Consider the following 22,068-nt stretch of genomic DNA (forward strand, 5'->3'; position numbering starts at 1 on the left):
TATGACATACAATTATTATAATCATTGTTATGCCTCAAATCTAAATAAATCAAAGTTCGCTATATAACTCTTGCTAAAAATATTATCTTATTTAAGCTTATCAATTATCTCAGTTTAATTGATCAACTACGTTCAAATTTAAGATATATGAGTTAATTAACCGCATAAAATATTTTTTAAACGTTAATAAACCTTAAGACCTTAAGTATATACCAATGAAAATACGTAGAAAACTTATTTTTCTATAAATTTTCATTTTAATTTCCAAAAAAATTCTCATATAATTCACAATTTTCTTGATATTATTATCTGAATATGCTGAAATAGAAAATATTAAAAATGTACAGAATAAAAAGAAGGGCTTAAATTACCTTCTTTTTTTTTCTTAATCATTGAAATCCTCTTTTGCTTTTCATGCATTTTTACCTCTTTTTCTTGTTTCCTTTTTTTTTTAAATCCCCCACCCTATATACAGCAAACTCCCCACCCTACCCTAATAAGTAACTAAACCATCAAGAAATTCTAGTCAATGAAGTAAGTGAAAAATACCTTTTATATTTTTAATGATGGTGTTTGGATCATTGAGTATCTATTATATTCATCAACATTGATATTGAGTAACTTTGCTATCAGTATAAGTCAAATAGATACAAGAAGAAATTAGTATTTTCATCAACTAACTTTGTTACTAATATTAGTCGGATATAAGAATGAAATTAACTAGTATTTTCATCTCAATAAAATATTTAACTTTGATTCGAAATTTGTACGCAACTTATTGATCACTAAATCACATCATTCAGTAGTGACGTAAGGTAAAAATCATGATAAAGATTAAAAGAAAAAAAAATTAGTTTGATGTACAAAGTATAACGAGTTCAATAGGGTTCAAGGATAAATTATACTCCAAAGATGGTAAATGTAGACAGTCTACTCTGACGTAAGTATTAATGTCAAATGATTTCATCGTTCAAATTGTGATCCTATAATTTACACGTAGATAAATTTATTATTGTTTGGAGACTCTTCAAATCCTAATAGAAGTCAAATAACATTTTTTTTCTCGTTAATTTAAATTTTAATGAGTAGAGTCGTATAATATCTATTTAACTAGTCGGGCCTAGTGAAAGTAATTGAGATGAATAATAATAATAACAATAAAATGTGGTTCAAAGGCATGGTAATTTTGAAAGGACTTGTTACCCTCTAGGATTTAGCCAACCACATATTTACAATTCTCAAATTTAACTAAAGTTCTTTTCATTGTGATAACAAATACTCCATTATCTTATTTAATTGTCTAGAGCTATGTAACACCCCAAAAAAGAAAAAGAACACACAACATCAACAGTCAGAAAATAATTAAGTTTAACTTTCATGATTAGTTTCTTAATTATTCTCTCTTTTTTAACCTTCCTTATTGTGGTGTCATGTTAACTAGCAAGATATAGAGGTTATCCTTATTAATCAAATCAAATGTGCTTTTCATGGTTGCAATAAGATATAGCATCTGCAGGTCTGATATTTAGGACAATTTAAAGTAAAAATTAAAGACCCTCCAGACGCTACAATAAAAATGACTATTAACGGCATTTGATTCTTAATTATCGTTAAATACATACTTTTAGCGATAATTGTCACTCTTTGTATATGTTCCTAAAGTTTAGCGTCATTGATTCTAATAACACTTAATTAATGCTGGTAAAGATTTTAGCTATTAAATAATTAAAATTGGGATAGGAAGAATAAAGATAAATCCTGCAAAGTAAAATATATAATTCTTGCTTACTGAATTTTGAATTTTATTATACATACATAATGTTGAATTATAGTGCTGCCTTTTTACACACAAATATTATAATGACTTTTTGACTAATTAAACTATGCAATATAAATTGAAATCATATGTAATTTTTATTTTTTTTTTTTAAAAAAAAAAGCATGCAGATCCTTTGGTAGGTTATAGTTCAGTACAACATGCAGAGAATGATTAAAGTCAATGGACCAAGACTTGGATGATAAGCTAGAATCCCATTTACTCTATACTTTATCCCATCTGAAAATGATACTAGTACGAAATAATTAATTTGAATTTCTTTTTTTTTTAAAAAATATTTTTAAAACCTTATATTTTATTTTGTTGACATGTGTCTTGATATAAGGATAGACGGACCAGGCCATATAATCGGAAATTAAGTAATCATTTAAAGTGAGCGTTTTATCATAGATTTCTAAATATTTTTGGTAAATATTATTTGAGTGAAAATTTGGGTGAAATTTCACCATGTGTTTGGCCATAGGATTTGGGAAAAATATTTCACTTTTTTAGAAAAATATGATTTATACGCATAAGTTTTAAAACTATCAGAACTAACTATAAGTTTGTATTACAAGTCAATTGTATGTTCGTTACAACAATAACAAATAGTGTCCATGACACTAGAGCAATATGGTAATTTAGAGTGAGTGCAACAAGCATCATTCAATATATCGTGAAGTAGACAAAACACATGACTTTGTTACCTTGTGCCAATTTTTAATAATTTTTCATCAACAATCATATCATTATTTAATATTCACTAAATATTTCATCACTATTTTGATGTTCACGTAAAAAACTATGTAATACAATGCAAACAACTACTATAGAGGGTGTTTTTGTAAAAGATAAAAAATTGGGGTAAAATTTTAATTTTCTTAAGATCCCAAATAATGAGATTTGACTCAAATACTAGAAAAAAATAGTATTTGGGAATTTGGGATATTTGCCCAAAATATTTACAAATAATAACAAATTCTATGAACAAACATAATTTGTCAAATTTTTTTCCAGATATTATTTGAGAAATCTATGGCTAAACAAGCACAAAATCTCATTTTTCCTTCTCTTTTTTAATATTTGGATACATCACTCTACTTTATCAGATCATAATAATTTTTTTTTTATGTACAACATATCTAGAACAAATGTTATTATTATTACATTACATCAATTACATCAAACCTAAATTGGTATGAATCTGATTTATAGTTATATATTTGATACAAAACTTATGTATCGTTTGCTTTGAATTCTGAAAAATCAAGATTAATATAATTAGGGAAAGTTTCGGATAAGATAAATTGTTAAGTTTTTTGTCATTAATGAAACTGATTTTACCTCTCCATCATTAATTCTTAGAGCTAAAATTATTCAATCATGTAATTTACTAGAAGTATTATGTGAGTCAATATTGAAAAAGAAAAAGTCTAAGTATTTATGAGTATTAACAGATATTGCTAAAAGTTAAATGCATGTAACATATACTTAATTATAAAAGGAGGTTATTCAATAAGAAATATGTTTAGCCAAGTCTATGTTGAAGACATGTACATATTATGAAAGATTGTGATAAGATATATGGATATACATTGGGATAGATGCAGTTTTATAATATCGAATTGATCTGAATTTAATATATTTTATATATAGTATGAAATTATATGTAAACACCATTAAAATTATAAAAAAAAATAATAGGTATGAATCCACAATTTTAAAATTGTGATAGGTTCAGTTTAATGCTCCACAAATTCAAATACTTAATCCCCTCTAGGTACAAGATACTTACACTTAACTAGAGTAATTATAAGGTTCAAGTTCAAACTCTGAGAATAAAAATATCTTTAAAATAATTAGTAAATAATTTTCTCGTTAGTTGGTTTTATGCTACGAAAATCTGTATTAGGTTATAAAGTGAATAACGATTATTGAATGAAAATATAAAACAAAATTAGGAAACAAAAGGATGGAGTTTTTAAATATCTTTTATATAAATACATAAAATATTTTCTCTCTACATTTTTTGTGATCTGCTTCCACTTAATTGATATCTTATTACTTAAAATAACTCATAATAATTATATAAATGATAAAATTATTAAGGTAAATCGGGATCAATCATTCTCCAGTCTCTCCCATGCTTACGTTTAAAAGTATGAACTTTCATAAAACTCAACATTTCACTAACAATAACAATATTACAAAATATATGTTTTGAAAAGCAACAGAAAAATATTTATCTCATTCTTCATCAATTTATTAGTGATACAATATAGGATAATTTTATTACTCTACTTCCTTCTTTGAACTATCAATACCTAGCAATGATATTCCCATTACAAGTAATCCATATAAAATAGCAAAAATCATGTAGCCAAATTATAAATTTTATTCACCATGACATTCATTTATTATTAATTATATATCATCAATAAGCTACACTTATTAATTTAATATAATTTGTCAGTTTCTTTATATCCATGTTTAAGAATGCAAATGTCAATTGTCAATATAATTAATATTGAATTTAATAACATCAAATTAATTAGTTTACCCATCATATAATATTGTATATTTTAAAATCAAAATTATCTTACCAAAACTTATACATCTTCCTACTATATGGTGCTTCTATCTAGTTATTAGCATACTAGGGTCTAATAATGTAATATAACTAATAGGATCTAATAATTTTACTTTTAATTATTATGTAAATTATTTTTAGCCAAGTCTATATATTGATACAAAAAAATTGCAGACCTTTGGAAAAAAAGATCTTTTCATATGATTTTAAGTCTACCTCGTACCCTTTCAACACCTTCAGTCATCATTCGTCAAAATGATCATTTTTAATCTTATATAATCACATATTAATTTTTACACCTCTAGAACATATAATTTAAATCTAATTCAAAAATTAGGTAATCAGTTATTGTTCAACTTAGGACTACTAAAATCTAAGTTATGTACGTAAAAAAATATTTTTCTGTAAGCTGGAAAAGCCGTGAATAAATTCTTTATTACAGACTTTGCTAGCTTGTTTCATAATCAATTGGAGTAGTAATAATACTTTTAACTTTCACTACTAACATATCAATTTTTTGTCCTAAAAAACCATACTCTAATTTGTCCTTGGGCTTATACAGGTACTTGGTGGTACAAAAAATAAGTCATCGTTGATGCTTTGATATTGGTACTTCCCCGAATGAATTCAATAGTTTTTTTTTTATAGATCTTATATTTATATAGAGTAAAAATTAAATAAATATAATAGATATCATAAATAAATTGGAGCTGATTGACAAGTCAACTTGTCAGTATTGCTTATACAGGCATACGTACTACATATTTTTTTAATTTATGACCAAATTTATAATTGAAATAGTTGAGTGACACAAATAAATATTGAAATTATGTTACTATGAGTATATTTGTTTTTTGAATTTACGTGACTTTAATATGACATTGTTCTCCTCAATTAACTCTTTACTTATTATTTAACCATTTAGAACATAGAATATAATTGATATTTCAAATTCTATATAGACAAAATAAATTGTATAAATTTTTTTTAAAAAAATAGTATCTTTAGCATGTAGAGAGAATCATTAAACATGAAAAATGGCTGTTTGGAGACAACCGACACCATGGCTAGCTCTTACAAAAAAATCAAAAGGTTGCTTTAAAGTTAGTTTCCATTTTAAGTGTGCATGTGCATGTTCTATATAATTGATCACTTCTTTTCGATATATTTCTTAGATTCATCCTACCTCGGCTCAAATATTTCTTAAATTTTATATGTTCAAACTATCTAAATTTTGTCCTTTTCATATTTTCAAATTATCTCAATCTCACTTTCTGCATCTTGTTCACCAGAATGGTCACTCTCACCTTATTTTGAATATCTTCATTTCTAGTCTTATCTCTTTTAAGTATATCCATACATCTATTTAAGTATCTTTACTTTCTGAACGTGTGTGTTCTTGTCCGACTAGCGTTTTACCTTATATAATATAATTTGACTTAACAATCACTTTATAAAACTTACAAAGTCTTTGATGACACTTCCTAATGGAGATGGAACAAGTTATCTAATTATGCTCTAATCTTGGCTGTAAATCACAAAATTATAACCTTAAGATATCTCAATTTTAAACCAAACAACACCTAATTGTAGTGGAAGCTAGTTAGTACTTAATTAGTAGTATTTGCTTTCACTTTTTTTCTTTGGAATTATTCCATCTAAAGTAAAAAAAAAAAGATAAAAAGTGCCAATAAGTCCAAAAACCAAAACACTATAAGAAGCTTAACTCTGTAGCTTCCTCTTCTACTACTAACAAAACTCCCATGGAAGAAAAACATCAATCTCCCATTATTTTCAATAACTATCAAACAATTTCTTCTTCATCTCTAACAAAAAGATCAATAACCTTGAAATCATCGAAACAACAAACCAATCAAAACAAGAAAATCAAATCAAGTACTGAGAAAACCAAGAAAATGGACGATTCAAAACACCCAATTTACCACGGTGTTCGAAAACGAAGCTGGGGAAAATGGGTGTCTGAAATTCGCGAGCCGAGGAAAAAATCAAGGATTTGGCTTGGTACATTTTCTACAGCTGAAATGGCTGCCAGAGCACATGATGTAGCTGCAATTGCCATTAAAGGTCACTTAGCTTTACTCAATTTCCCTGAATTAGCTCATCAATTTCCTATACCATCTTCGAAATGCGCTAAAGATATTCAATCTGCAGCCGCAAAGGCTGCAGCTTTGAATATTTCACCAAGAAATTTTATGGAAAAACAGAGTACAGATGAGTTAATGGAAATGCCCTGTTCTTCTGAAGAAACAGAGTCAGCAGAATCATCTTTGACGAGTAATAGCGAAGACCCTTTTCTTGATTTGCCTGATATTCTTATGGATCTTACTCAAAAATTTGATAAATTCTGTTACTATAATTCACCATGGGATTTAGCTGGAGCTGAAAGCAATGACTCTAATTACAGTGAATTCTGGCCTGAAGAAGATCTCTGTTTGTGGGACTACAGCCTCGAAGTCACACAATTGTAACAGTATAATTTTTCAACGAAAGATATTTTACCAAATAAACGCATAATGAAGGTCTCTAAATGTGGGATAACAGCAATTAGACTGCATTTTTACGTAAATAGTATAATTTTTTAATGAAAAAATTAAAAAAAAAAGTGAAATTAACAGTAATTTTTGTTTTTTACCTCATTGAATTGAGTTAATTGTACTAGGGGAGCCTTATTGTTTGTAACAAATAAGTAGCTTATTATAAGTTATTTTCATATATATAATCGCTTCAAGTACAGTTTTTTTTAAATTTTATTAACGTGAAATGCTTTGTGGATTGATTTTGGGTGTATCTCTCGTTGTAAAATCGAAATAAATGAATAAGTTAATTTCTTGATTTTTATTTTTATTTTTCATTTGCTGCATGCATACGTTTATTATTTTTTTATTTTGTTTAGCTTGCTTCTTTTGGTAAAAAAAGTAAATTAGGGGAATCCTAATTTACCAACAATAGAAGAAATACAACTGGAAGCATGTGAAATTTATCATTTCATGCACGACGTTTGGCAGATTTTTAATAATATTTTTAATACGTAAAATATTTTATTTTATTTTTTCTGCAAATCAGAGCTTATATTCCCTGAAAAAGAGAGAGAGAAAAAAAAAACATGTGAATAAAAGTTCGGCCACTTCAGTTGTAAATAGAAAACGGCGGTGAGATAAGAATTTTTCCTTTTTTTTTCTTTCACTTTTCAATTCTTTTCTTTGCCTTTTAAAATAAAAAAATAAAAAATGAATAAACAAGTAATTTACTCTTTAATTATTTTTGTGTTTCGTGGGCGTTCGGCGAATTGGAAGGAGACAATGGATTATAAAGAAAGATATACTTAAATACATGTATTTAGTGTGGTTTAAATGTATCTAGTATATCGGTACGTAGAAGTGTGCGGAGTGAGATGAAAAAGAGACGAACGAGATTTGTTATAAATTTCAGATATATGTGAATCACATCAGATACATGTATATGTATGTATCTGGAATGATTCGCACGTATCTCAGAATATGAGAATATAGGAGAGTGGTGAGTGAGATGAGTGAGAGGAAAGCGAGATTTGTTATGTATCACAAATTTGTATGAGTCTAGTTGGATTTTCAATGTAGCAATTATAAATTACACTTAATTTTAACCTCATTTATCCCCAACATGTATTTGTGAATGTATCTGAAGGTACCAAAATATAATAACATAAGTAATAATACAAACTAGAGTGTACCTAAGTTAAAACTAATGAAATCACATCACTTGTTAAAAGAAAAGGAATAAATTTTTTTTAAAGAAAAAAAATTAATTGTAATTTTTGTAAACTTCAAATGTTATGAACAAATTAATTAGCCATAATAATAATTACTAATATTAGAGACCGGAAGGCATATTTAAAATATTTAAACATGAACATGGGAACATGCCTTAAAATTAAAGCACGATTAGTTAAGACTTTCACATCGTAATAAAAGCAATATACATAAATTAATACGAAATCATAGTTTAGGATACTAAAGGATACATTTTAATATCCCAAAAATATTGGATTGCATTAATTATTTTTCGTTTACAACAGTGACATATAACATCATTGTCCCTTTCTCTTTGGATACATGTCAATTTTATTAATTTCCTTAATGTTCTATCAATACAAATTATTGGTTGTGTCAATGATAAATAAAACATACCAACACTTCTAAATTGATTTGCATTGATAACAGACCATAGTCAGATATTAACCAATATAGATTGTGATGTAAACTAGCAATTATTTATTTTACACTAATCATATAGAGAGTATTGAAGATATCCTAAATTCGGCATATATAATAAGTTTCATTACTAAATAATTGACACTCTTAAAAATATTTCTTTTTAACTGAACTTGAATACACTCTTGATCTTACATGAAATATATCCTTAAATTCTCATCAAGTTAAAGATGTTCTAAATACATCTCTCGCATTTTTATTAAGAATCACATTCTCTTACAAAAATTTGAGATTATTTATTGTCATATTGTATGTCGGAATGTATCTAAATTTAGTTAGTCAAATAAAGAGTGCTTTTTAAGGCTATCAACAATTCAAAAATAAAATTTATAATGTATATCAAATACGATATTATTTTCAATACTCCTCTACAATGTTAAATGAAAAAAAATAAACTAAGGTGGGCTAATGGCTTGCAACAGAAGAGAAGAGTGAGTGTGATGCTATAAAGTGATATAATAAGTAGCAATAAGAGACCAATCTTTGTCTTCTTTATGACTTTTGAGTTGGAAACCCAATCTAATTTAATGCTTTTTTCATTTAAATCATTGAGATCTTCTTTTTCTTTTCATGCATTTTTACCACTTTGTCTTTGTTTTCATTTTTACCCCCCACCCAACATACACCAAACTCCCCACACTAAGAGTATGGATTATTTTTTTTTGTCAGAGATCGTTAAATATGAAATAGTTAAACTCTAATATGAATAGAGAACAATTTTAATTTTAAACTATCAACTAATTCTAATTCATGAAGTGAGTGAAAATTATTTGTTATTTTATCTAACAGTGGTGTTTTGGATCATTGAGTATCTATTTCCTTTAATCAAAATAGATATTGAAAAAAACTTTAATTTGTTGTTGATATTAGGCAAATATATAAAGAAACTAAGTAATGTTTGCACTCACTCGTTTCGTTGATCACTAAATCACGTCATTATGTAAATTGTTTACTCTCATATAAGTGTCATCGATGTCGACTAATTTCACGGCTCAAAACTTCTTTTAAATCTTAACAGAAGTAAGGGGAAAAAAGGAATTATACATCTTATTTTACCTAGTTTTAATGGGCAATATAGTAATTACTTCCTCCGTCTCAATTTATGTGGCATTTTTCAGATTTTAAGATTTAAACAAGTCTATCTTTGACCGTAAATAATTTGTAATACTTTTACGTAGTCTATAAATATATAAATTTCATTTTAAAAAAGGGTGGTACACTTTCGAATTCAATTTATTTTGATAGAAAGAAAAATTAGAATTGATCGTGGGTCGTATCGTTTTTCAACTATCCGATGGTAGCAAAAAATCTCTTCAGCTGATCTAGGGGGGTCCCTTTTTCATTAGATGAGATTAGGATGAAAGGTATTATCTCAACGCGCTTGACTAAAAGCAGAGGAATGAAACTTCATGTTTATTTTTCTTCAAACCCCAATCCGCTCTTGTTTGCCGCTACTAACATAGGTCTCGGTGGATTTCCCTTCCTTTAGCTACTAAGATGTTTTAATTTGCTAAGTTTGAAAAGTTTAAAGAGTTTTGAAGATTTCACACACAAATTTTTTATTAAATATAAATTATTTGACTCTAAAAAATGAAAAATATCACACAAATACAAAGAAAATAATAAAAAGTTAAACTAATTGTGCCCAGCGGAGTAGTTGAGATGTGTTTGTCAGTTAAAATAAAAGGCAAGTCCAAAGAGATGGTAAGTTCTTGAAGTCAAAACATTATCCAACTTTATGCACATATTAAATCATTGTAAACCAAAACACAAATATTTTTTTCTACTTTAACGTTGGATTTTGATATTAAAATTTAATTATTTGAAATTTATACTGTGTAAGATCCCATTTGGGAGAGTACTTTCTAATAAAGATTTTTCTATATATAAAACTTAAATAACTGAATTTAAAACCTCTAATTGAAAAAAGAAACAATCTAATCTACGACTGATTCAGGTTAAATAAATATCCTAGATAGGACTTGTTCCCCTCTAAGATTTAGCTAACCAAATTTTTACAATTTTCATATTTGAGCAAAGTTCTTCATAATTATGATAACAAATACTTCATTCATTTTAATTAATTCTCTACCGCAGTAACATCCAAAAAAAAAAAACACAAGAATATATTGTCAGAAAATAAGTTCAACTTTCATGATTAGTTTCTTAATTATTCTCTCTTCTTTTTTCTTTTTTCTTTTTTTTTCCTTTTTGTGGGTTCATGTTAATTAGCAATTAGAGTTTGTCCATATTAATCAAATCAAATGTGTTTTTCATGGTTAAAATAAAATATAGTATCTTTACGTTAATTTAAGTAATAAATCAAAGACCCTCCAAATAGGGAAAAAGATATGAATTTGTCTAATTAATATAACTAGAACAAGTCACCTTTACACATCCTTGTGACGTGGTCAATGCATAATTGAATATTTTTTTATGATAAAGGAAAAACTCCCACTCAATCACTGTCATTCGAGTATGTATAGAGTAAATTTTTTCTAGTATAATAATCCGTAAATTATACGAAAATTAAGTAAGTCTTGTGCGGTGATGCTCGATAAGAAAAAATGCATACAGAGAATCTCAAATATGAGACTTTTCGTTTGAGAAGATATCCCATGCTCAATTAACTCGATCATTGCTGTTAGTTTAATGCATAATTGCGTATCATAGATGTTTACTTATACGATCGCATGTTTAATTAATAATTAAATTAAAGGGATCACTTTGCCAAATTAGTAAAGAAAAAAAAAAAGATTGTGATGTAGGAGGAATAAAGGTGTACTCTGCAAAGTAAAAATAAAGATATTCAAAAAATCTAAAGTGTTTTATTTTTATTTTTTAAAATAAATCTAAAGTGTCAAGACCATATTACAAGCATTTTTATGGAAATTATAAGAAATTAAAAGCAAAGGGTGATATCACTTTTGACTATTCTTTGAGGCTAAATGTACAAAAGAATATGATAATTAATTCATTAAAATATACCAAAGTAGGACTAGAGTAATTTAACATCCAGGAGCACACATATCTTTGTAAAATTAAAAATATATCAACTTAAATTTTTATTTCATTTTTAATGAAATTTGTATAATCACATAACCGTGGAATCAAAATTTTAAATATACGAATTATAATTGTTCTTGCTCACTAGGCTTTGAATTTGTTATTTATACTTATTTAAATGATTTATTTAACACTAATAATACAGTGTTTGAATCTAATAAATTATTGAGTTTTATCGAACACACAATTACACTGTTGGTTCCACCCCTATCTACCGATGTTACAGTATGGTCACAAGTATTATGCATATTTATAATTAAATTAACCAATTAAACTATGCTATATAAATTGAAATGGAGAATATAAAAAAATATAATAAATAGAAGCATGCAGATCATTTAGTGGGTTATTTGTGAGAATGATTAAGGTCAATGAACAAAAACTTGGATGACAAGTTAGAACCTTATATATCTTGAATTAAAAATTTTGATTTTGTCTCTGATTATTCTTTTAAAAAAATAAAAAGCATTTTTTTATAGAATTTTTTAAGATACGTATGTATACACAACATTTGTGTATTTATATCATCATGTTAACTTCTCGTAATATAGTAGGTAAATATATCTTATTAAAATGATAATTTCACATTTTAAGCATTATTACTGACCTATAAATATTTATTCAACCTCTAAATTACTATTCTAATAAAAAAATTACATTGAACATGCATACAAGTGATACAACTAAAACTCTCTTATATAAAATATCGAATAATATTGATAGTACATCTAGAAAATCATATCTTTACAGTGTTACTTTACAACTATAATATGATCTCAATATATAGTAGATATCACATGTGCATATGTATTTTATTTTCTTTCATTGTGCACTATATCATCTGCATTTATATTGATTTCAAGAAATTATAAATTAGTGATGAATTTTGATGATTGGAAGAAAAACTATCACAACAAAAGAGGAAGATATCCAAGCATGATAAAGGAAACGTCTATAGAGTCTATAGCAACGTTGAATTTCATAATAATTGATAAGGCTTTAACACGTTTTGTTAATAATATGTGTATTTATTACTGCTAAAACTTTTTTTGTTAAGATATATTTGAGTGTGCATAAAGATTATTTGCAAGGAAAAGTAGTGAAAGTCCAAAGTGTGTGCTAGCTAGCTAAGTGTCACAATCAATTTGAGTAATAGTAACACTTTAATTTTCACCAAAGACAAATCAATTTGTCCTAAGGCTTATCTATATAAGTGGTGGTACAAAAAAAAAAGTCATGATTGATGTTTTATATTTGGTACTTTCCCCACTTTATGGAACATGCTAATGCCCAACTATGTTGACACCACCATTGGACACTTTTGGCTTCTTGTCAATTGCACAATCCACAAGTTCACAAAAATATCTAACCAAAAGTACTATTTTTATTTTATATGAACACTATATGACTTAACATAGTAGTATTTAGAAAGAACAAAATTTAAACTTGCAATCTAAAATAATTATGCGATAGGTAAATTATGTTATCCTAGTAAAGGATAGTGTATCGATATGAGTTGTAGTGTAGTGATGAATTGTTTTGCTTTTAATCAAAGATTTTTAATTTATGTGTTAGATATGAAAAAAATTCTGTTAAAAGTGTAAGATGGTAATCATGCTTAATGACAAAAATTCTTCTGACCGAACACATCAATTTTCCTTAAATGTATTAGTATATTTTATTTAGATATTTAAATTATGACATGTTAGATTCGAACATCTAAATATATGATATAGTTCATATTAGGTGTTTTTGCATCAAATTATGAAAGAACTTCTGTTTATACTCAAATATCCATTACATAATAACATAAATTATGTCACATTCTTTAGTTTGAACACACAACACGAGTTGGAACATGCATAATACAATTTATTGAGATTAATGCATATTATAAATTATTATGTCACATTCTTTAGTTTGAACACACAACACGAGTTGGAACATGCATAATACAATTTATTGAGATTAATGCATATTATTTTAAAATGTCACATATTCTCAAATGATTATTTTATATACGTAGTGAACACTTGAAAAATACACGCATGAACATTTTCAAAATTTAGAACATTTTATCAAGTGTTAGGTGCTCTATCAAAACCAACCACAGTTCAAGCGTTTAAATGAAATTCATTTAAAAGTTTAAAGGTTGTATAAGCACATATTATGTGGCCTAATTACTAAATCATATATAGCCTTAGGTAAGATTCGATTAAATATGAAGCACTTTCAATCAAAATCTTTTTCAATTTTTAGAGCTTTAATTCGAGACATTTGTTGATTTTGTGACTGTAGTTATTCACTCTTAGCATATAGTTTTTTCCCCCAACGACCTTTTAGTTTGCCACGAGATGTATTGACCAAACTTAAAAAAACTAGTCATGGTAATGAATTGGACCACCCCTTATAGTACTAGACTAGATTACTAGGGGAGAAATATTATTCTTTGCGTGCCTTACAAGGAGTAAAATTAGCGTACTCTTTACATTTACTTACTTCACACACACTATCTCTCTCCCTTGTTTTTCCAAAATCGTCTCGTATTTGCTCTTGACTATAACGAAAATTCAACATTATGAGGGTCCAAATTATTCACCTCTCAATGTTTAATTTGACTAAGTCCATTAAGGATGATTTGAAATATAACGAAAAATTAAATTTAAATATTTCATGTAACAGGCCATACAGACTAACAAAACCTAAGTCTAAACAGACACCACATAGAAATGAAAGGAGTGATAATGATTTTAAGTAGTCGTACAAGACAATTATTGTTCCATTTTAATCATGCAGTGCCCGTGCCCGTCCTATTCAAGGTCTCTCTTTATGTTAAAAAATTAGTATTTGACTTCTGCATTCTTTTTGAAACAGAGGATGTAACAATTATAATAATAAAAATTTTGAAAAATAAACATACGATCAAACATAAATATCACGTGACGTAACTTAATATGCAATAGTATAAGTAATATATTCTCTCAGTCTCAATTTATGTGATTTATTTTTCTTTTAATCTGTCTCAAAAAAATGACACAGTCTTTATCAGTAAATAACAATTTAGCTATAAAATAAAAATCACACAAGTTTTTATCATTCATTTTGAACGACGAGTTTTAAAAGTTCATACTAGTTCACATAAAATAAAACTAGAGCATAATTTTACATCCAAACACTTGTTTTTCTGGGGGACGACAAAATTCAATAATTAAAGAAGGAAAGAGTAATAGGATATGTGTACGAGGTCCAATAAGATAATTTGCGTGTGCATAGGATTAGTTTTTAACCTTTATCATCATTTCATCACCATTGTTGAAGTGCTTTTGGGTCATAATACTATTTTGCTCGAATTTCTATGTTAAATAATTTTAAAATTCAATTATAATGTCATTTATTTTGTTATTTAGTTGACAAGTTCAAAATAACTCATCTCAAAATTAATAATTAGTACCAGAATAAGTTATCTCCTTTCTTTGGGTGACATAGCAATCTCAAGAAAAAATGACTAAATGACAAAAATATCCCTTAAAGACTCATACATTACTTATCTATCACATTCATGAAGGGTGTATTTTTGTAAACATATATGTTAAATACAACTAACCAAACATCTAATAAAAAATAATTTTAACCTAAGTTACCTCATCAAAATTTATGGTATTATTCTTTTATCTTTCAAATTTTAACAACAAATAATTATGTCTCCTTAAATTTTATGTCTACTATCAATTATCATTAATATTTTCAAATTTTCTATTACCTAAAATTTTTGTGTTTCATTTATTGTTTTTTTAACAAATTAGTATTCAATATTTTTAAAATCTTTAACTTAGCAAAATGTTTAACCTATAATCATTTATTGTTAAACTTGAAAGATAAAAAAATGATGTCATAACTTAGTCCTATAGATGTCAGTTGTAAAATTTTCACGTAATAGATAATTACCATTAATTCTCCTTATTAATGCTACTTATCTTACCTATTAACTAAAATATAATTATAAAGGGAAAAACTAGTTAATAAAGTGAAATTAATTTATTTATAAATAAAAAATTGTTTTGTTATAACTTAACATTAAAATGTTACAAGTAGTAAACTAGATCTAAAACATGTAACATTACCCTTAAATAGATGTGTTTGTGATTTTTCTATATAATTACGGTACCAAATCCAACTGCTAGGACGAGGAGCAAAGAGGTGCAATTTTTTCAATTACTAACCAAACATTACATTCATTTTGGACAGGCGACAATACAGTAGAGTATTAGATCGCACGTCTAGTTAACTCTGATGTACATATAGCTATGTCTAATGTATCAAACGATTTGCATAGTGTTTTCTTCTATCAAAAACATGATCAAGAAAAACAAACGCTTGCATTTTAGTAGAGAGTCTTACTGCAGTGCATCGGGAAGAACCCGGACATTGATGCCCACTAGGTCTTGTTCATGTTCTCTTAATCTTGGAAAACGTTCCAGTATCCGAGAAATAGGTGCTCTGAGTTCCACTGCCAAGCTGATTTGCAAGTGCCTGAGGATTTGATAGCTCGATACCCTGACATTAACATTAGCATCAGGATAACCAACACAAAAGACACAAGCACTCAAAAAAGGGAAGAAAGGGGGAGTTTGGAGGAGGGGAGGAGAATAAAAGGATTGACTGAATTAGACCAATCCAACTTATTCAGGATGCCAATGAACCAAGACACGAAGAAGTGCAATGAAAAAGAACCACAATCTTAAGAAGATGACCATGTCAGAGTAATTCCTGACAAATTAGATTGTGATTCCTTCTGCGCCTTCACGAAGATTTGGGACTACATGGATACTTATACCTTTTAATAACAATGAAAAAAGTGTTCATGTCGTCCCAAATCATTTTGCTATTGCATAGCAAGCATATTCCCGAAGAATTAAGAATTAGACTGTTACCTAAACTGAGTACATAGTCCCATTTGCTGTGAGGTGCCTTAGACTTCTATACAGATTGGTGTTTCATAACGCGTCTTAAAACATCACATAAAACATAAAGAGTAAACAACTCTGCCATCTGACTCCACGTGCATTACCTTAGAGAATCTCATAGTTGCTTGACAAGAATGAAACATCAATAAGTAATTAAACAACAAAACAGAGCTTACTTGCACAGGAGTAAAGGCCAAACTTGAAGTCAAGCCTGATGTAGCACCACTGCTTCCATAACTCTTCTCCTTGAATCTGGAAAATTGTCGAGCAATAAGAAACAGTGTAAGTGCAAAATTCACTGGTCATCAATGTTTCACAAGTGAGACCCCTTTGCTGGGAAAAGAGAAGAGAAGAGAAGAGAGACATACTTCTTAGCTACTTTGGCAGCAAGCTTGCTCTGACCAACTGACACACGCAGTTTACCACTTCCAGCTTGACCAAGCATGCCATAGCCCTCTCCTAGTCCATCACCTAGTTTCCAGGAAGATCAAATATGAAGTGAAGAACAATCAGTCCTCGTTTACACTTAAAAAAGAAGAAGCTGAAAACAAAATCGTAAGAATCACCAGGAGTTAACCATCTCAGATTAGGTTTGAGTTCTCTCATCTCACAGAATTGTGAATACTAGCAAGAAACTGTAACATGTACTAACAGACATTATATACCTAACACACATGAATACTCGCATAAAAGATTTCATACAATATGTAGTTAGCAAACAACATGGCCATCAATCACCACAACAAATACTAAGATAATAAAAACATTTAACCCAAGTACAGTTTTAAACAAACTTTTTCCATTTTCACTTTTTGCTCTTCTTTGTGGAACTTCTATTTAATTTAGAAGGTGAGGGGTTGCATTGAGCTGGTTGGTATTACCTAAGGAGCTTTCTTCAGGTATTCCAAACTGCATCCTATTTGCTAGTTTCCGCATGTCCGTGATAGCGTATCTGATGAAATACAACAAAAACACTTATGTAAATCAAAAAAACATGTGCTTCACCATATATAACTCTGGAAGCTATAGTTCACATGAGATGAAGTGGAAACATCCATACCTTTCTTTCATCTTTCTCAGACGACGGCCACCTCTCTTTTTCTTAGGCTCGGAATCAGGAACTGGAAGAGGCTTTGGCTGCTTTGCAGGAGGTGGCTCTTGCCACTTCTCTATCTTTTTACGTATCTCTTCCCTAAGAGATCTTCCAGTTTTTCCAACCGGGTCTCCATTGATCGAGTCAACACGTGCAGCTAAAGTAGATTTTGCTGCCAGCAGTCTACAGGCTCGCATCCTTAAGGAAGGAGGTGTACTCTGAAATAATTCTGTTTGCTCAATATAACCCACATGAAATTGGGATGTTGCTGTGGAGAACCCTGCTAAATTCTTCCTTTTGGCACCAAGAAGCTGGACATTACAAGCAGGCATTTTCGCCAACGATGAGAGACCACCAGCAGTACCCATAAGTTTTGCAGCAACTGCACTCCCAACTACAGCAGAAAGATTAGGAGCAATATACCCCATTCGACTCTCAACAAAATCGAGAACCTTTTTCTTTGCTGAATCAAGAGCAAGGGCTCTATCACATGCTTCCACTGTCTTCTGTAAAACATCTTCTGGCAATGGCTTGCCACTCGTAGTTGATGCCGTAACAGACACAACCATGATAATAGCTGAGGGTAGGAGTCCTTCCAAGTCAACAAGAGTCAGATCTATTTCATTTCCAATTTTTTTAACAACACGGGCATAATCAATCGGGTGATGAACAAGTGACTCTAACTCAGGAAATTTCAATCGATACTTGTCACGTATGAAGTTGTGGATTATAACGATTTCATTCTCAATGTCAACTGATAAAGCATTACAGTCTACAATCAACTGATACTCAGGTTCATCTTCAAGAACAACACCTTTATTCGTGACATCAGACTCCTTCTCAAGTGCATCTTCGACTTTCTGCAACATTAAGAAAAATCACCATTTGAAATTACTCCTAGCACCGTAGGAAAAGCGGATAGTTTGAAGACAAGAATTAGAGGATAACAGAAAATAAAATCCTCTAAATTTCAAACTAACACATACGATATTTAACTCTTATTTATACCCATGTGTGAAAAGGGAAGCTACAAGGATTATTTCACTTACCTGTCCATGTTAACATGATATAAGAAGTGAAGCATGATGAAAGAGAAAAGGTGACAGGAATCAAAGAAACACCAATCAAGACTTCAGAGATAAAAACCATACAACACCTTTGAATTCAAACAGGGAAGAAGAGTAAAAAGTACTTGTGGGCAGTCCACGTTGTGTATAAGTATAACCAGGGACATGATGTAATGATATTAAAGATAAGGTGGGTATAAACCTGCATTATTTCAACATAGCGACGTGATTTTTGCAGCTTGGAGACATTGTCTAGATCATCATAATTAAGTGCTTCAATGTCTGCTAAGTCTCCATCTTCCTCCATCTGATCAACATCAAGATTCTCCTCATCCTGGTCAAATAAAGCGGAGAAAATTCAGTCGAAACTAAATGAAGATAGGAAAGGAATTTGATAACCGAAAGGACAACATCTTCCACCCACAATCTTCTCACAACCCTAAACATAGAAAAGTTACAGAGAAAAATAGAAAATAAAGAAACGGAGATTTCTAACACCTTGTTGGATGGTTGCTACCCGTTGTATTGTATTGTTAGCTTAAATACAATGTTTGTTTCGATTATTGTATCGTGTCGTTTAAATCCATCTTTAGGTAACAACGGAAAGTAACATTTTAGTGTAAGGATCGATGTTGTTTGATCATACCGTTACCTTACTATTTTCTTCTCATCTGGACTTAACTTATTATTTAATAATCCTATTTTATCATTTGCTCTACTTGTGCAGGTTTATTCGTTGATGTAAGATATTATGTAAATAAAGAGAAGACAATCTATCAACCTGTTGTTTTTATTAAAACAATCCAATACGATGTAAGCATAACACAATACTATACATTATGAAACAATCCATAACTACCATAAAAACAGAGTGCAATGAGCCGAAAACAACGAGTGAAAACAATACACTCACAATAACATCAGCTTCATTATCGGACAACTCGTCCAGATCTGCCAGGAAAGAATCAGCCAGAGTTGCCTGAAACCAGGTAAAATCTATTAAAACCCTAAATCAATAATCAATACAAATATCCAAAACACGAAAATTAAGAAAATTGGCTAATCACCATTATTCCTGCGCCAAAACTCCAGCAGACCAGTTGATGATTTTGCTGCAAACAGTAATCTGCGAAGAAATTAACAGGAAGGATATAGAAAACGGAATTTTGTTAAAATTTAAGCAGAAGAAAAGTGAACAAAAAATTACAACAACAGAGAAATAAGAAATTCGGACTCTGAAAGAACCGACTCTAATTAATGGGCTGGGTCCGCTTATTGAAGCCCTGATAGATGGCTAACCAAGCCCATGCTTGAAGAACAGCTATTGAAGATGTAACTAATAACCTAAAATAAATGGAGTAGCTAGGATTTGATTTAATTGTGCTTCATAACAAACATCTGTAAAAAATTGCCAAACACTCTCTCCCAAATATCTCGCTCTCCGCTCTCCTCCAATCTCTCGCTCGCTTTTTATATAAACACAAGTATATATAAAAATTGTTTCTAATCGTATAAATACATATATTTTTGTTCCCCTCTCTCCCCTTTTACAGATCTTGCTTGCCACTCTTCCAAATCTCGCTCGCCACCCTCGCCTTTCTCACTTATACAAATAGAAGCGAAATGTATAAATTGTGTTTCTGTTTGTATAAAGCGAGAAAAAATTGTATATACACATGCAACTACATATATTTTCGTCCTATACACTTATAATTATATAATAAAATAGTCTCCTGCCCATTTTCTTTTGTCTTTCTCTCTTTCTCGTTTTATACAATTTTCAAATTGTATCCAATTTCTCTCTTTCTTGTTTTATACAATTCGATTCAATTGTATATTCCTTGTCAAGTCTCTTTTGTCTTTCTCTCTTTCTCATTTTATACAAATTCAAATTGTATATAATCATTCTATACACTTATAATGATACAATTCGTTTTATACACTTCGTTTTTATACGGTTCTTTACCAAGTGTCTTTCTCTTTCTTGTTTTATACACTTCGTTTTATACAATTTGCTTCAACTGAATATGTATAGCGAATTATACAGTTTCTAAGTTTGTTATGGAGCGTAATTATGCAAACTTTGCTATAACATATAAATATGAATTTTTTATTTGCTATATGTGAAAGTTGCACATAAAAAAAATTTAAAATTGTTTAAATTTTAACCATTTAGAATTTATTTATGTTTGTTTGTCATATATGATTTTTTCTCATTTGATGTCGCGTATCTAAATTGGAGGCTGACTACTCCATATTCATGTCAGATGGCGATCCATTAGGAGGTAGCGCTTTTTACTAAAAAAAAATTCTTACACTTGAATCATTGTCACCCGTTGTTTCATAATGTATTGTAATGTATTCTATTATATTGTATTATATGATAGATAGAATGTTTGGCTAGACTGTATTGTTTGTTGTTGTTTAATAACATTTTAATTGTTTGGCTTAATTGTATCGTACTATATTGTAATTTATAAATTTACCAAAATATTCTTAGTTATTCTAGGGTAGGAGGTTTGACTAGATTTAAATAATTAAGGTAAAGGATAAAATCGTATTTTGAAATATTATGTAAAGATATAATTGAAAAAAAAGAAATTAAGAAACAATAGAACACACCAAATTGGTTGTTCCATAAAATAAGAGTTTTCATTGTTATGTAACAACGAAATTTAATAATATAGTACAATACATTTTAAGTAACAATCAAAACAAACATTGTAGGTGTAATAACAATATAATGGATAACATTGATCCAAACATAGTATTAGTTAGTGCTCGTACTTGAGACTCTAGTTAAGATGGAGTAGCTTTCATTATTCATTGACCACATCCTTTTAAAATTGAGACTTCAAACACCCGACGTTTTCAAATTAGGCTTGATTAATGGCAATGAAGAGTCGAAGCTAATAATGATTTGTTATCAAAGAATTTGATTAATCCTTTTATCTAGCACAAAAGACATAAGTAATTATAACTATGAAAATTTACTTTCATTCAAAATGTTATTTGATACATAATTATACTATAAATGGTAATTTAAAAATATTATTATAGAATAATTTTCGAAAATCTTATCCAATTAAACACTAAAAAATTCATATTAAATAAGTGATATGTTTTACATTTATCTAAAGAAACAAAATTGCTGCGTGGGAGGATATCTGTAATTCAATTATATGCTTAAATTAAAAAATA

The 22,068-nt window shown here is 28.9% G+C and overlaps 2 protein-coding genes across 2 annotated transcripts; one reads left to right on the plus strand and one right to left on the minus strand.

Annotated features, from left to right (window-relative positions):
* Nucleotides 1–5,046: 5,046 nt before the first annotated feature.
* Nucleotides 5,047–7,271, plus strand: LOC101261351 (ethylene-responsive transcription factor ERF038-like). Its single transcript, XM_069288603.1, has one exon. The coding sequence runs from the start codon at nt 6,170–6,172 to the stop codon at nt 6,893–6,895; it is 726 nt and encodes a 241-aa protein (XP_069144704.1). The 5' UTR covers nt 5,047–6,169; the 3' UTR covers nt 6,896–7,271.
* An 8,666-nt stretch (nt 7,272–15,937) lies between these two features.
* LOC101261054 (U4/U6 small nuclear ribonucleoprotein Prp31) lies at nt 15,938–20,048 on the minus strand. The gene is made up of 8 exons (NM_001324514.1): nt 19,935–20,048; nt 19,781–19,846; nt 19,070–19,201; nt 17,768–18,660; nt 17,589–17,659; nt 17,076–17,178; nt 16,884–16,959; nt 15,938–16,297 (listed from the first exon to the last, which is right to left on the minus strand). Exons 1-8 carry the CDS (start codon nt 19,935–19,937, stop codon nt 16,190–16,192), a joined length of 1,452 nt encoding a protein of 483 aa, NP_001311443.1. The 5' UTR covers nt 19,938–20,048; the 3' UTR covers nt 15,938–16,189.
* Nucleotides 20,049–22,068: the final 2,020 nt, after the last annotated feature.

Source organism: Solanum lycopersicum, chromosome 8 (genome assembly GCF_036512215.1).
Source record: "Solanum lycopersicum chromosome 8, SLM_r2.1".
Classification (NCBI taxonomy): domain Eukaryota; kingdom Viridiplantae; phylum Streptophyta; class Magnoliopsida; order Solanales; family Solanaceae; genus Solanum; species Solanum lycopersicum.